We start from the raw sequence: 14,480 nt of genomic DNA, 5'->3' as shown, positions 1-14,480 counted from the left end.
TGTGTTGATGGCCTGTTATTGTTCATTGTTCAATCATTGTTCATTGAGCATCCTGATGGCCGGCCCAGGAGTTAAAAACTTTTAATCCCTATCTGATTGGATCAGATTTGGATTCATTCATTTCAATTCATTATGAATTGAAAATGGGGGACCCTGATGTAAACAAGACGAAAGTCTTTCTCAGGTCTGCATCCCCTTAACAATTGTGTGTATTGAGCCGTACTGTATTGTACCCATTCTGCAATCTGTTAAATAAAATGTTCAATCAATCAATCAATCAATCAATCAATCAATCAATCAATCAATCAATCAATAGGGATTACAAGTTTTGAACTCCTGGGCCCTGGGGATAGAAGCTCCTATCTGTGCTTGCCATGATTATGTGCAACTAAATAATTAGTATATGATTGAAGATGTATAGAGATTAACGACGAACGATTCCTTAAAACCAAACAAGTCTTCCGGTTTTGATTCGGGTTGAGTTTGAAGATTCGCGAAAAGGAGTATAATGGGTCGGTTGGACTGTTGTGTTGTGTTCATAGGGATGGCTAATCACTACCCATTTTCAAAAACACTCTCAAAGAACACCTACGGGAGACTGTGTAGCAGGTATATAAAATATACTAATGTTGTATTCCACAAAGATCCCTCCCTAACGTTTTATTTTAATTGTTTATTATTATTTTTACTCTAATAGTCTTTTATTTTGAAGCCGTCGTCACTTCCTGCCGAAGTGACGTTTTTCCCCTTGCACTTCCCCTCTCGCGCCAGACTATCTGGAATGCTGACAGGGGTAAGACGTGCTTTCAGTGTCTGCAAATATATCAGGTCTAAAAGAACGCACTATTGTAAATAAGTTGCCGGGCAATGAACCGGAGTTGTATATAGTGGTAACTGTGTTAATATGGACAATTTTGCACTTTTTGTAATGTGGTTTAGCTGTGTTGGCGAACTATTGTACGACACATGCTGACTGAGTTTGTGGTTATGGTCTGAGCAATGTGTGTTAGGCCTCGTTTCTCACAGCGTGACATTTCTCCCCCACTGTAGCATTATGCAAGTTATTGACGCCATCTGCTGGCCAAGTGTTGACATGTACCTGTGGGATGTTTCAACAGGTAATTGGAGATGTCTTATTATTTAATTTGTATTATTTCATTGTGTATTTTATTATTATTGTGATATTTCAATGTATCATTCAAAGAGACTATCTGGAATGCTGACAGGGCATTATGCAAGTTATTGACGCCATCTGCTGGCCAAGTGTTGACATGTACCTGTGGGATGTTTCAACAGGGGAAATAAAACACTGAATTGCCACAACTGAGTCTTCACTTCCACTACACGACGACGACACAGAGGGTGGCCTTTAGACCAGTTACAACTGCAATTCGAAACTGGCCCCTACAAATGTCCTAACCCAGTTGTACAGTAAATGACCAAGTAGTATAGCTTTGTCAGTATTCCAATGTACAGTGTACAGTGTGTGTGTGTGTGTGCCCCCCCCCCCCCCCCGCCCCCCAACCCCACCCCACCTACCCAACCTCCTCCAATGTACAGTCTCTACGTCAAATGTATATACACTCTTTTTCTGGACACTTTTTGTATCAAAAACAGTACTGTATTTGCAAATCTGGTATGTCATAAATGTATAGATGTAGCAGTACTGTCTATCTGTATGTCGTGTGTGTCATATATGTTATGATGAATTGAAAATGGGGGACCCTGATGTAAACAAGACGAAAGTCTTTCTCTGGTCTGCATCCCCTTAACAATTGTGTGTATTGAGCCGTACTGTATTGTACCCATTCTGCAATCTGTTAATAAAGTTTTTCAATCAATCTGCACAGTGATTGATTGAAAATTGTATTAACAGATTGCAGATCAATGGGTCGGTTGGACTGTTGTGTCCATAGGGATATGGCTAGTGTGACGTCATAAGGAAGGCGGGTGTTTCAGACGTTCACTGTCAGCCAGCCAATGAGCTGTGAGTTTGTTTACGTACAGCCAATGAGGCGTAAAGCCTGCTGAGCTGATAAAGCTGGGAACGAGGTTCCTGCTGAGCTCGCGGTCGCTTCTCTCTGTTGTAGCAGGAAGCACAGCGCGTGACGCGTCATCATCATCCCGCCTCTCGGTCCCAGACTGCGTTCAACGTGACCTCCCTCCCCAAGATGGCTGGTGTTCGAGCCCTTGGCGTTCTCTCCAGGATAACATCATCAAAGAGATATGCTCTTCTCTCAGGTACAGCTGTCACGTATTCTGTTCTTATATCATGTCGTTAATTACACCACGGTAACCGGACGAAGGGCTCGCGCTCAGCCTACTAGCTGGGTGTTAACGGGAGTTAGCTAGTTAGCTACATTGGTTGGGTCGCAGAGCTACACAATACACCGGGGTTCTGCCTCAACGATAGCATCGTGCTAACGTCAGCTCAGGAGTTTAGACGCTACGACTTTGTAGTATCAGTCGGTAAGTTAACATTAGATCTTGATTTGATGGCAGCCATGCCCGTCTTCTGTGGGTTTTAGAAGCAGACAGTGTGGGTGAAGTAACGTGACGGCAGGCTGCCATTCATCTGACAGGTCTGTCAAGCCAGCAAGCAGCGACCTCATGACTTCCGGTCTGGGTTTTTCCAAAATAAAAGAACGATTCTGCTCGATTCGGAGTGCAAGTTGTTTTTATATTTTCATAACAACGACTAAACTAAGCATTCAAACGAACCTATGCAATACAAATCAGGTTTGTGTTGCACGTTTTATGATTATAACGGATATAAAAGGTTTCATAAAGTACTTTTCAGTACCTAAATGGATAAATGCTCTATCAGAGTGCACATGCTACTGTATAAAGATAAGATATTCCTTTTTATATCCAAGTATGTCTAATTGGACTCTGTACTGGTCTACTTGAGCCATGTTATCTCTAGAATGGCCGATATGACCTACATTGCATGTATTCCATATACAACCATAGAACACTATAGAATAAAATCCCTTTGAAAGTTCAGTCAGAGAAAAGTGTAGGCCTATATTTATTCATATCTCACTTTTCCACGAGATTCACTCACAGATCCCATTTTGTGTATGCGATGGAATGGCAAACGGCACCAATCGCATGAAAACGTCTGTTAATCACAAATATGTTTTTTTATTTAACCAGGCAGGTCAATTAAGAACACATTTGTATTTACAATGACGGCCTGGCTAGAGGACACAAGGTCCCCTCTGAGGGTAACGGGGGGGAAAGGGGACATAAAAGGTAATAAAATAGAAAAGAGACGGACGATACATGCATCACAGAGGTAAGGGAAATAATTAGAACACAGATCAAACAAACAAGCAAATAAAATGACACGGTATGTAAAACATGAAGCAGAACAGACCGATTACAGTTAAAAGGCTGGGTGACAGTTGCAGGTGTGTCATAATAAACACAAGAGTCCTTAAAAGTCAGCGAGGGGGATCAATTTGTCCATTTTCATCTCAAGTCTTTTGCATCTCGTTCCAACTGCTGGGAGCAAACTGGAAGGAGGGCTGACCAGAGGAGGGGTGTTGACACACAGGGAACATCTAGCGAGACATGGTGAGCAGCTCTGGTGGTATAGGGAGTAGAGGACAGTTTTAACAGGTGTATATTAGGGCTGCACGATTAATCGATTTTAAATCCAAATCGCAATTTTCGAATGATGCAATTATCAAATCGCATTATTATTTTTTTTTTGTATTATTTAACCAGGAAGTCCCATTGAGATACAAGATCGGTTTGGGAGAGGTAGGGAGGGGTTTTAGATTGTGTGTTGTGAAGTTTAGACTTCAGAGAGGGAGAGAGATACAGAAAAAAAGGTACCGTTGGGTACCGGTATCGATTCCCGGGTAAAAAGAAACATTTTCAGGCTCGGTGTCCCGAACAGACCCACCGCGTAGGCCAGATGCAAGCCGCATTTTACAATAAACCTCTGTGGGGCTGTTAAAAAAAATAATAAGTATAATCGCAAATTTAATCGCAATCGCAATATATGTCAGAAAAATCGCAATTAGATTATTTCCCAAAATCGTGCGGCCCTAGTGTATATCAAACAAGGTGAGGGGCAACTGTAAATGCACCTGGCTCATCAACAGGTGTTTTCATGTTGTTCTATGGCTGTATATGGAATAATACATGATGTATGGAATATCAGCCATTCTAGTGCTAGGACTGTTGTCGGCATGGAAACTATAGCACACTGTTACATTTGAACCAGTTACTGGAATTCTGTCTCTGTCTCTTGTCTAGACTCTCATACTAAACATGTAAAGGTACCGAGATTTGGTACCGATTGATCTAGCATGAATCGGTACCCTTAAAAGTACTGAGTTCGGTACCCAACCCGACACACTGTTGGGGAAGAGGAAGACCACAGCTTTCATCGGGCTCACCTGTACACAGTGCCCAATCTATTCTGAAATAGACACTGTTGTCAGTTATAGGTGGTTCTAAAAGCCAGCAATAATTTCTCAGACAGCCTTTGCTTAGATGGTGGTGGTGTCGTCTAGTTAAAGCTGTTCCTGAACCCTGTGATGTAGTTCTCATGCCGACGCGGCCCAAGTAGACCCGTCTCACTGCATTCATGCTCAAAACGCCAGTACAGTAGACTTGCTGTGGTGTAGTCTGTGTTACCCACGTTACTGTTACTTGTTAATACAATTTTCATTCAATCAATCACTGTGCAGATTGATTGATTGAATGAAAACTTTATTAACGGATTGCAGAATGGGTACAATACAGTACGGCTCAATACATACAATTGTTAAGGGGATGCAGACCAGAGAAAGACTTTAGTCTTGTTTACATCAGGGTCCCCCATTTTCAATTCATCATGAATTGTAAGTAAGGGTGCAACTTGCTCCGTGCAATCCCTTCTTTGTGGATCTAGCAAGCATGTTATCAAGCGTGTAAGTCGGTCAACATTATAAACTGAAGGTTTATCCAAGGACAGCAGCTATTTTTAGGTTTCTCTTTTTGGACGGACGCTATTACTGTCCGTTGATTTATTTTTAAATTGGAACCTAACCTCAACTCTGTCTGTCCAACAAATTGATACCAGTCATTGAAAATTAATTAAAAACTGACGTAGACACAGACACAGCGGATCAATGTAGCCGCATAACGTTAAAGATCAAAGTACCGTAAGCGCTCTACAGCTATTGAGCAGCATTTTGTAACATGTCCGGTGTCACCGGTAATACCGGTGTTGCCATCAGTTTATTAGTCATGGAAAATTCCACATCACCCGGCAACCCTACAGTACAGTGTCATTTATACAGCAAAACATCATTAGGCTTATATAAATGGTATTTTTTAACGCTTTATGGCATCGATCAATGATCTGATTGTTCATTTGTTGATCATGATGGTTAAATGAAACAAAATAACGTGAAATGCATATCTTTTTAAATTTAAGAGTCTCACACATTTATTTTGAAGGCTAAACGTCCAAGCTGGAAGTCGTTTTTTTCCATACCGGAAGTGTTCTTGTTGCCAGCGGAATGGAGCTGCTAGTTCTGATGACACTGTCATAGTGGTAGACGGGGAATCTGGGTGAGGGGTCACAGGCTGCCCTTGCTTGTTCCTGGCTGTGTGTCGTTTGAGGTCCCAAGTCTTCTGAGGTCACAGAAGTAACAGTATCTGTCTGGCCCACAAAAGTTGGGCACGGGGTATTCTGTATCATAAACCGTACGCTACTGTAGGTTATTTGGGTTGGGAGGGAGATGGTCCGACAGCCACCGTCATGTTTGGTTTGTGCAGCGTATTGATTCCCTTATTTCCTATTGATTCAGTACAAGGAAAATCTTGTTTTTCAATCTTCAGTCAGTAGTTGTTGTTAATGATATCAGTTATGTTAGTGGTTCAAAACATTGATTGATTGAAAACTTTATTTAACAGATTGCAGAATGGGTACAATACAGTACGGCTCAATACACACAATTGTTAAGGGGAGGCAGACCAGAGAAAGACTTTTGTCTTGTTTACATCAGGGTCCCCCATTTTCAATTCATCATGACTTTTATGACATACAGATATACAGATATATATCATGACATTTATGACATACATGACCTAGACATCCACAGCAGCTGTGACGATGTATTTATCCCCTGCTAGCATAAGGTTAGCCCGTGTTAATCTCCCATAGCAACCGAGCATGCTGCTCCCATGGATTTGTTTACATTTGATGCTAACTTGACATCTCCTTTCAATTAACGGAAGGCCTCGCCCCCTCGCCATACTGAGAGGATGACCTAAAACACTTATAACTAATCAAATTATACATCTGAAGCTGAACAATTATATTCATGACATTAACATTCCACAATAAGCCATTTATGACTGAATTAAAACATCATTGTACTGGATCTTTTAAGTCTTTATTTATGCTTTGTGCCTCTTGTCATGGGTTTGGTCTATGCTGTAATTAGACCTGTGAACTATCGATTGCTTTTTGATAATTAACAGTAATGATTATATAGTAACTTGATTGACTTACACTTTGGGCTGCGGCCCATGTGTGAAAGGTGCTATAGATTATTTCACAAGTTATTATTATTATATTGTACATTTTTATTTTTATATTGTCTTAAGTCTCGACGACATTGAAAATGAGGGTGACCTCGATTGTCCTTTTCGAGAATAAATAAAGGTTTGGATTGAATTGAATGGACAAGCGATTTTGTTTGCAGATGATTTTGTTGGAAGAAAATGTAACACTGTTTGAAAACGTCAAGGGTTTGTTGCAATAAGGGGGCAGGACCTGATAAAATAATGTCTTATTCCTTTATTATTTAATCTTACTTTATTATAATTTTTTCTTTTCACAGCAAATGATCCTTGTATGGTTTTTTTTGTTATTTCTTGATTACACTTTTATTGTTCGAAATAAACCATTCATTCATAATGTTGTTTGCTGTCTTCACAGGAAGCACTTACCGTACCTTCACAGTCGCTCCGGCCATGCAGGGTAACTCACTCACTCACTCACTCACTCACTCACTCACTCACTCACTCACTCACTCACTCACTCACTCACTCACTCACTCACTCACTCACTCACTCCCTCACTCACTCCAGCCACACATCCTGTGAATGTGAAGTGAAGCATGCTGGGACGTCATCATCACCATTATCTCAATCCTCTCATCTCTTCTGTTTTCAGCCCGAACCCACGTGAGCTACGAGGTCAAGGGGGACGTGGCTGTGGTCAGGATCAATGACCCCAACTCCAAGGTGTGTGTCATCCACTGGATCATTAATGAGCTATTAGTAGAAGTGAATATACATATTTACTTCTATGTAATATCATATATTTACTTTGCATATATTCATTTATATTTACTGCATATGTATACTTGTCTGAATATACCTGCATTATAATCCTTCTATATACCTACTCATACACCTTCATATAATGGGGCTTCATAATATGGGGGCGATAGAGGCTCGGGAGGTAGAGCAGTCGTCTGGTAATCCGGAGGTTCCCGGTTCGATTCCCGCTCCTCCCTGAGCAAGAAACTTAACCCCTAACTGCTCCCGATGAGCAGGTTGGCACCTTGCATGGTCGCCTCTGCCGTCGGTGTGTGAATGAATGGGTAAAATGTGGGGAACAAATTGTAAAGCGCTATATAAATGCACCATTTACCCATATAACTCTGCATGATGCCATGCACCATAATGCTGTATAATATACTATATATATATTTATATATCTATCCACATCTGTCTGTACAAACCTGCACATAACCCTTTTACATATCTGTAGATACTATATCTGATTATTACCTACTCGTATATATCCCTTACCTACTCTTACTAGTTACACTGCTGGCCAGTATGACTTACTACCATAGTGTCTTTATACCTGTATCACTGTACATATTAATACTATATCTATATCTGTACATATCTCTTACCTACTCTTACTAGTTACTAGTTACACTGCTGGCCAGTATGACTTACTACCATAATGTCTTTATACCTGTATCACTGTACATATTAATACTATATCTATATCTGTACATATCTCTTACCTACTCTTACTAGTTACACTGCTGGCCAGTATGACTTACTACCATAGTGTCTTTATACCTGTATCACTGTACATATTAATACTATATCTATATCTGTACATATCTCTTACCTACTCTTACTAGTTACTAGTTACACTGCTGGCCAGTATGACTTACTACCATAATGTCTTTATACCTGTATCACTGTACATATTAATACTATATCTATATCTGTACATATCTCTTACCTACTCTTACTAGTTACACTGCTGGCCAGTATGACTTACTACCATAGTGTCTTTATACCTGTATCACTGTACATATTAATACTATATCTATATCTGTACATATCTCTTACCTACTCTTACTAGTTACACACTGCTGGCCAGTATGACTTACTACCATAGTGTCTTTATACCTGTATCACTGTACATATTAATATTACAACTCTGTACATGCATCATTATTACTACTCTCAGTCATACTAATTTATATATTTGATACCCAGTTTAATCAGCTGTATATTGCTGCTGCACTTTACTGTCACATTTGCACTCTGGTTGGATGCCAGACTTCTTTTCGTTGTACTGTACTTGTGCTGTATGATGACAATACATTTGAATCTAATCTGAAGCTGCACGTCTCGCCCCCCCCCCCCCCCAGGTCAACACTCTGTCCCTCCAGATGCAGAAGGAGATGACGGAGGTCATGGATGAGATCTGGGCCAACAGCGCGGTTCTGAGCGCCGTCCTGATCTCCTCCAAGCCCGGCTGCTTCATCGCAGGAGCCGACATCAAGTGAGATCAGAGCCCTACCTCCACTGCACACCGGCCCCTAGGGGTGGGGGTCGCCATACCATAATATTATCACCTTACCAGAGTCGGCATATAGGGTGGTGTAGTGGTGACGTCATTGCTGTTTCTGGCCGGTCCACCTCGCAAAATTGCAACGTATTTGCCCATTTCTAAAATCGTCTCGTTATAATAAAGCATTAACATTTGCATGGTGTACCTTTCTGTGCGTATTCATTCACAATCTATAGCTCAACATGAAAATATTCGCAATTAATCGAATTTTATTTCAACCAAAAATGCTTAAACAATAATGTTAGTGATAGAAGGGAACTCATTTTGTGCAAAAATGGAAAGCTTTTCAATGTTCATGAGGCAGAATTGTTACAATAGCCGATAATCCATTTTCCCAATGATAGATCCCTGTACGGGTGGACCTCGCGGGGCGGTCCAAAGTGACGTCAGACTACACCTCCCTATAGTAATATCAAGATATTGCGATTTATTACCTTTTTTCAACTGCGAAAATGAGTCCCCATCGGAAGACTTTGTTAACATCTGCAATAAAAAAAAATATATACTGTTCATCATCTAGTTGATCTTATAAGATGACGTTTTCAGTCCGCTCACCTCATTGTGGAGTAGTGATTGGTGTAGGGCGCCCCCTACAGACGGAGACTCCTCAGTCCACTGAGATTCTGAGAGTTGAACCATCGTTTAAAAAAAAAAGTCTTGGGGCGGTCAGGTGGCGTAGCGGAGATTGTGTTCGTCACCAACGCTGGAGACGCTGGGTTTGCGTGTTCGAATCCAGCTCCCGGCGTTGTCACCAGCTTGGCTGGCCGTTCACACTAATACAATTGGCAGTATTAGGGGGTGGGTCCTGGGCGTTGTGGACAGCGACCCCTACAGTTCGGTCGGGGCGCCTGCTCAGCGAGGGTAGGATCTGGAGAGAGGTAGTGCGGCCTCCCACACGTTACACTCTCCCGGTGAGAATCTGCGTTGCCAGGCTGGCTGCCGGCTGGCTGCACATGCATCGGAGGAAAGCATGCGACAGTCTCCGGCCTCTCGGACCAACAGTAGGGGAAAGTGCGCAACAACCAGGAAGGGGGTTGGGAATTGGCATGACGACTAATAGTGGGATGGGAGAAAAATCGGAAAAAGGAGGGGGACAAAGATGATAAAAGAAAATAAAAATAAAGTCTTGTATATATAAAAAGTAAAGCCATTTAGTTAATATTTGCATGTTCATTAAAAAAAGAAGAAGCAAAATAAGGGTCTAGTGCAGGGGTTCTCAAACTTTTTTTATACCACAACCCCATTTTATTTAGGAACTTTTTTGGTGACCCCACACTTTATGTATCGTGTCATTTCAATGTGGAATTAAGGAATATCAAAATAAAAGCACACGTTGTTGAACTTGATCATGCATATTTATTAGAAAATGTTATTACATCACTATGTTATCAATACAAATTTCTAAAACGAGGCATATTTAGCCAAAATATGTTGACGGAACATTAAAAATAAATATTATAGATCTTTTTATTTCTTACTTGCCAATGCGCACGGTCACCTACTACCCACGACCCCACTTTGGGTCACGACCCGTAGTTTGAGAACCGCTGGTCTAGAGGGATGCAAGGATTGTAAATCTTGTAGATTTAAACTGCAGTGACAGCTGGAGAGGAGGATCAGACCAGCAACAGTATATACAGTAGGAGCGATGCACTAAATAACGGCTACATCTGTCGGATAGAAAGGTGATGGAAGGTATTACTGTCAGTTAGTTTATTTTAAATTGGAACACAGCGTCTACTCTTGTCTGTCCAACAAATGGATACTAATCATTGAAAATGACACAGCGGATATTAAGCGTCATTATATAAAATGTCCAGTGTCACCAGTAATAACAGTGTTGTCATGAGTTTATTAGTCACAGGAAATTTCACATCACCGCGGCAACGGCAGCTCATTATTCTGACTCATTATTCCGACAAATGCACATGCAGGCTAATTGTCGGTCTGGCATCGTATGCAGTTGTCTTTAACGGATTTATTGATTTGAAATGCTCGGAAAATGCAATGACTCTGTTGCACTTGACTATGTTAACGTATGCTAGCACTGAAATACATGCCTTATGTATTTAGCCAGAACTTCTAATGGACTTCTAATATTTTTTTATATAAAACAAATCATATTGGGGTGCTCCAGTAGCACACCATGTACCGCGCTGCGTCGCGGAATACCGTGCTGCGTCACGGATCTGGTTGACTCGGAGTTCGATTCCCGGACTCGCCGTCATTTGCCGAATGTCTTCCCCTGCTCTCTCTCCCGTTTCACCCTACATCTGTCGGTCATGCTTGACCAGAAAAGCGATAAACGCTAAAAAAATGAAGTTAAAAAAAAAAAAAAAAAAATATAATAATATTGATAGTTGTATTGATCTGCCGAATTCTGAGTTGGGTACAGCCGTAACCCTTTGGGTGCCGTTAACGTAGATCTACGTTTCTGGCACTGTATTTCTTTTAGTCTCTATTGCCATTCATAATTCAGCGCGGCACCTTGTGCATACTGTTCTGAGTGTGTCCGAGCTGGCAGACAGTCTTATACCGCCCTCCAACGCCTTCGGCCGCTATTGTGCTCCATTAGAAACGATGTTTCTTTTCTCTACCGAGCTGCGGTGTGGGGGCGGGTCCTAAACACTTCGGCAAAACACGCGCTTGTAGGGATGGCTTGGACAACTGACCCCGCCCGCCCGTTCATGTGCAATGCCCAATAACGTCGGAGACAGGATCGCTGTGGATAACTGGAATGGCGATCAGATAATTGAATAATTTCTTTTGCATTACATCAGAGACCAGGTAAGGACTCTATATATCCAATCTTGTGTTGATCTGATATTTCTTTCTCCTGCGATTGAAGCTGTGTGTGTGTGGCTGTTTACCGTTGGGTGCAGGATGGGGGGAGCACGAGGAGACATAATAATGATAATCTAGTGTTGATTTTAGGAAGATTCGATAATCAGGCGAAAAATGACAACGTGATAAGTGTATTCCACTAAAACGCTATTTTCGTGTATTTTTCCTGGAATTACTCCGAAGCACCCAAACTATATTCATATTCAAAACGGAAATGTACGGATGAAAAAATTATCTTTTTATTGCATGTGGACTGGAAGCAACTCACTGACAATCGACGGCGCTATTAGATCCATAGCTATAATATAAAATATAGGTTTAGCTCTACAAACAAGGTGAGCGTTTACATGGGGTTAATGGACGGCAAGGCCAGATGCACTTCCCGGAAGGGCGTGGCACTCAATGTGTTAACGTGGCGTCAGTGTATTGATATAATATCGGCTCACAAAACATTGCCATATATTATTACTGTATTGATCGCCCCCCCCTCCTATTGATCACTGAGTGAGATTTCTAAACGGATCTTTGCACCAATCTCATTTCTTTTTACCATGTAAATGTGGGGTTTTCACATACATTTATAGAAGAGTTAGACTTTTTAAATGGAAAGTGTGATTTGTGGAACTTTCTGGAATCTGAATATTCCGTAAGTCTGTTTTTTGACCCAGCGTTTACGATCATTACCAGCGTGTCAATATTCAATCTTTATTTAATCTGGACAGATCATTGAGGTCAAGCTCTCGTATTAAAACAGACTTTTCATTGAATAAATAAGACAAAAACACAGATGTAATTTTTTTTTAAACAAGTCACAGACTGAAATGGAGAGATTTGTAATCATGTTTTTAATCTTTCCATAGGTCAGTGGGGTGTTGATTTTTAGCCAGAGTTTAATTAATCCATACACGCAATATTAATTTCAGCCACTAGATGTCACTAGAGCTCCACCAAAACAATGTGCTGTTTACGAGGCTGCACCAAACTCTGCCATCGATCTGCAGATCAAGATCCATCCATATCATATCAAACTCTCCACTATGTTATGTCAGAAACATATTTTATATATAACTTCATAACATCCACGATGTCTTTCTGCAGTATGATCCAGGCCTGCAACAGCGCGGAGGAGGTGACCGCCCTCTCCCAGGCAGGGCAGAAGATGTTTGAGAAGGTGGCAAACTCCCCGAAGCCCATCGTCGCCGCCATCAACGGCTCCTGCTTGGGAGGAGGCCTGGAGGTGAGACGTGGAACCAACAGGGTTCGCACAAGGTCCTTGAAGTGCTTGATTTTTGACAAAAAAAAGTCATGGCCTGGAATTCCTTAAACATATTTTTTTAACAAGGTCCTTAATACCTGTTATCTAAAAACCTACACACATATGCTCTAGCTCGTACCCCCCCCCTCCCGGACCCCCCATTGGATAATCCATCCATTTTCCCTCGCTCCTAACCAGACATTACCATTATATGCTAGCTTTTATTTTCTCCACCACTTCTAACCACAATGTCATTTTGGATTCATTGAGACTCAAAATTCTTGCTGTAGATATTTCTTGATAGATCACTTAAGAGAATTTTGGTTTGCAAATATTGCAATGGGCTCATTTATTTAGCCCTATTAGCTATGGTAAAGATGGTTTATTTTGTTTCTGTCATTTAAACAAATTTTTTGTAATTTTTTAATTGACTTCACATTACAATGTCCTTCCTAGGGTCAAAGTTGACCAGCAATCCCAGGCACACCTGTATTGATGTCACTTCCTGCCCACCTTGTACATAGCCACCATCTTTTCAAACTTAACATTGCTAGCCATTAACACTGAAGAAGGAACACCTGTTCCGAAACATGTCTGTATTCGGCTGCGATTAAAACTTGTTGAAACCTGAGCGTGCTGGTCCGGCTTCCTGCTTTTCCTCTACTTGTATGAAAGGTGCCATACAAATAAAGTGTATAGTTATAGAGAGAGAGAGAGAGATCTAATGGCAGTCTCTGTGTTTCAGTTTGCCATCGCCTGCCACTACAGGATCGCAACAAAGAGCAAGAAGACGGTCCTTGGGACGCCCGAGGTGATGCTGGGCCTCCTGCCGGGAGCCGGTGGCACACAGAGACTCCCAAAGATGGTGAGTAACGGCATGTGAGGAGGTCTTTCAGGCACCTTAAGGAACATGGCAACATCATGGGACATGTGCTTACCGTCTTCTCCAGAGTGGGACAAGAAGATGGATACCAATCTCCTCTCCGTGCGTTCATTAGAAAGCTATTCTAGCCTATCCATTGGCCAAAAACATCTCCCCCTGAGTTTTAATCGAGGCTAGTGGTCCAGATCCACTTCCCTTCATTTGATCTAAACTAGGCTAACGTGCAGCCAGAGGGCTTTCTACCGAACACAGCACAGAGAGGAAACTGGTATCTACCTTCTTGTCCAACTCTGGAGAAGACGGTAAGAGCATTTCTCATAATGTTGACTCGTTCCTAAGTTTAATACAAATGTTTATGTCGTGTCATGAATGTTTGAGAGAGTATTAGTGCAGTGGTTGTAAGAGCAGCACAACCTGTACATGAAGCTTCAGTCCCTGAGCTTGTTGATGTGAAATCAATCAATTCATATTAGGGATGCTCGATATTGGCTTTTTTACCGATACCGATATACCGATATTGTCCAACTTTTAATTTCCGATACCGATATCAACCGATACCGATATATGCAGGGTTTCCCCCCCCAGGTAATTAA

General features: G+C 41.5%; 1 protein-coding gene across 1 annotated transcript in view; it reads left to right on the top strand.

Annotated features, from left to right (window-relative positions):
- Positions 1-2,081: 2,081 nt before the first annotated feature.
- Positions 2,082-14,480, top strand: part of hadhab (hydroxyacyl-CoA dehydrogenase trifunctional multienzyme complex subunit alpha b) — a 35,089-nt gene continuing 22,690 nt past the window's right edge. The window contains exons 1-6 of the mRNA XM_084311540.1: positions 2,082-2,241; positions 6,953-6,994; positions 7,190-7,260; positions 8,703-8,836; positions 12,848-12,986; positions 13,750-13,869. Of these exons, the coding sequence (XP_084167666.1) occupies positions 2,172-2,241; positions 6,953-6,994; positions 7,190-7,260; positions 8,703-8,836; positions 12,848-12,986; positions 13,750-13,869 (576 nt within the window). The 5' untranslated portion in view covers positions 2,082-2,171. The remainder of the gene's footprint in view (positions 2,242-6,952; positions 6,995-7,189; positions 7,261-8,702; positions 8,837-12,847; positions 12,987-13,749; positions 13,870-14,480) is intronic.

The sequence above is a fragment of the Notolepis coatsorum genome, assembly GCF_963971535.1.
Source record: "Notolepis coatsorum genome assembly, chromosome: 3".
NCBI lineage: Eukaryota > Metazoa > Chordata > Actinopteri > Aulopiformes > Paralepididae > Notolepis > Notolepis coatsorum.
This window is presented reverse-complemented; position numbering and strand designations above follow the sequence as displayed.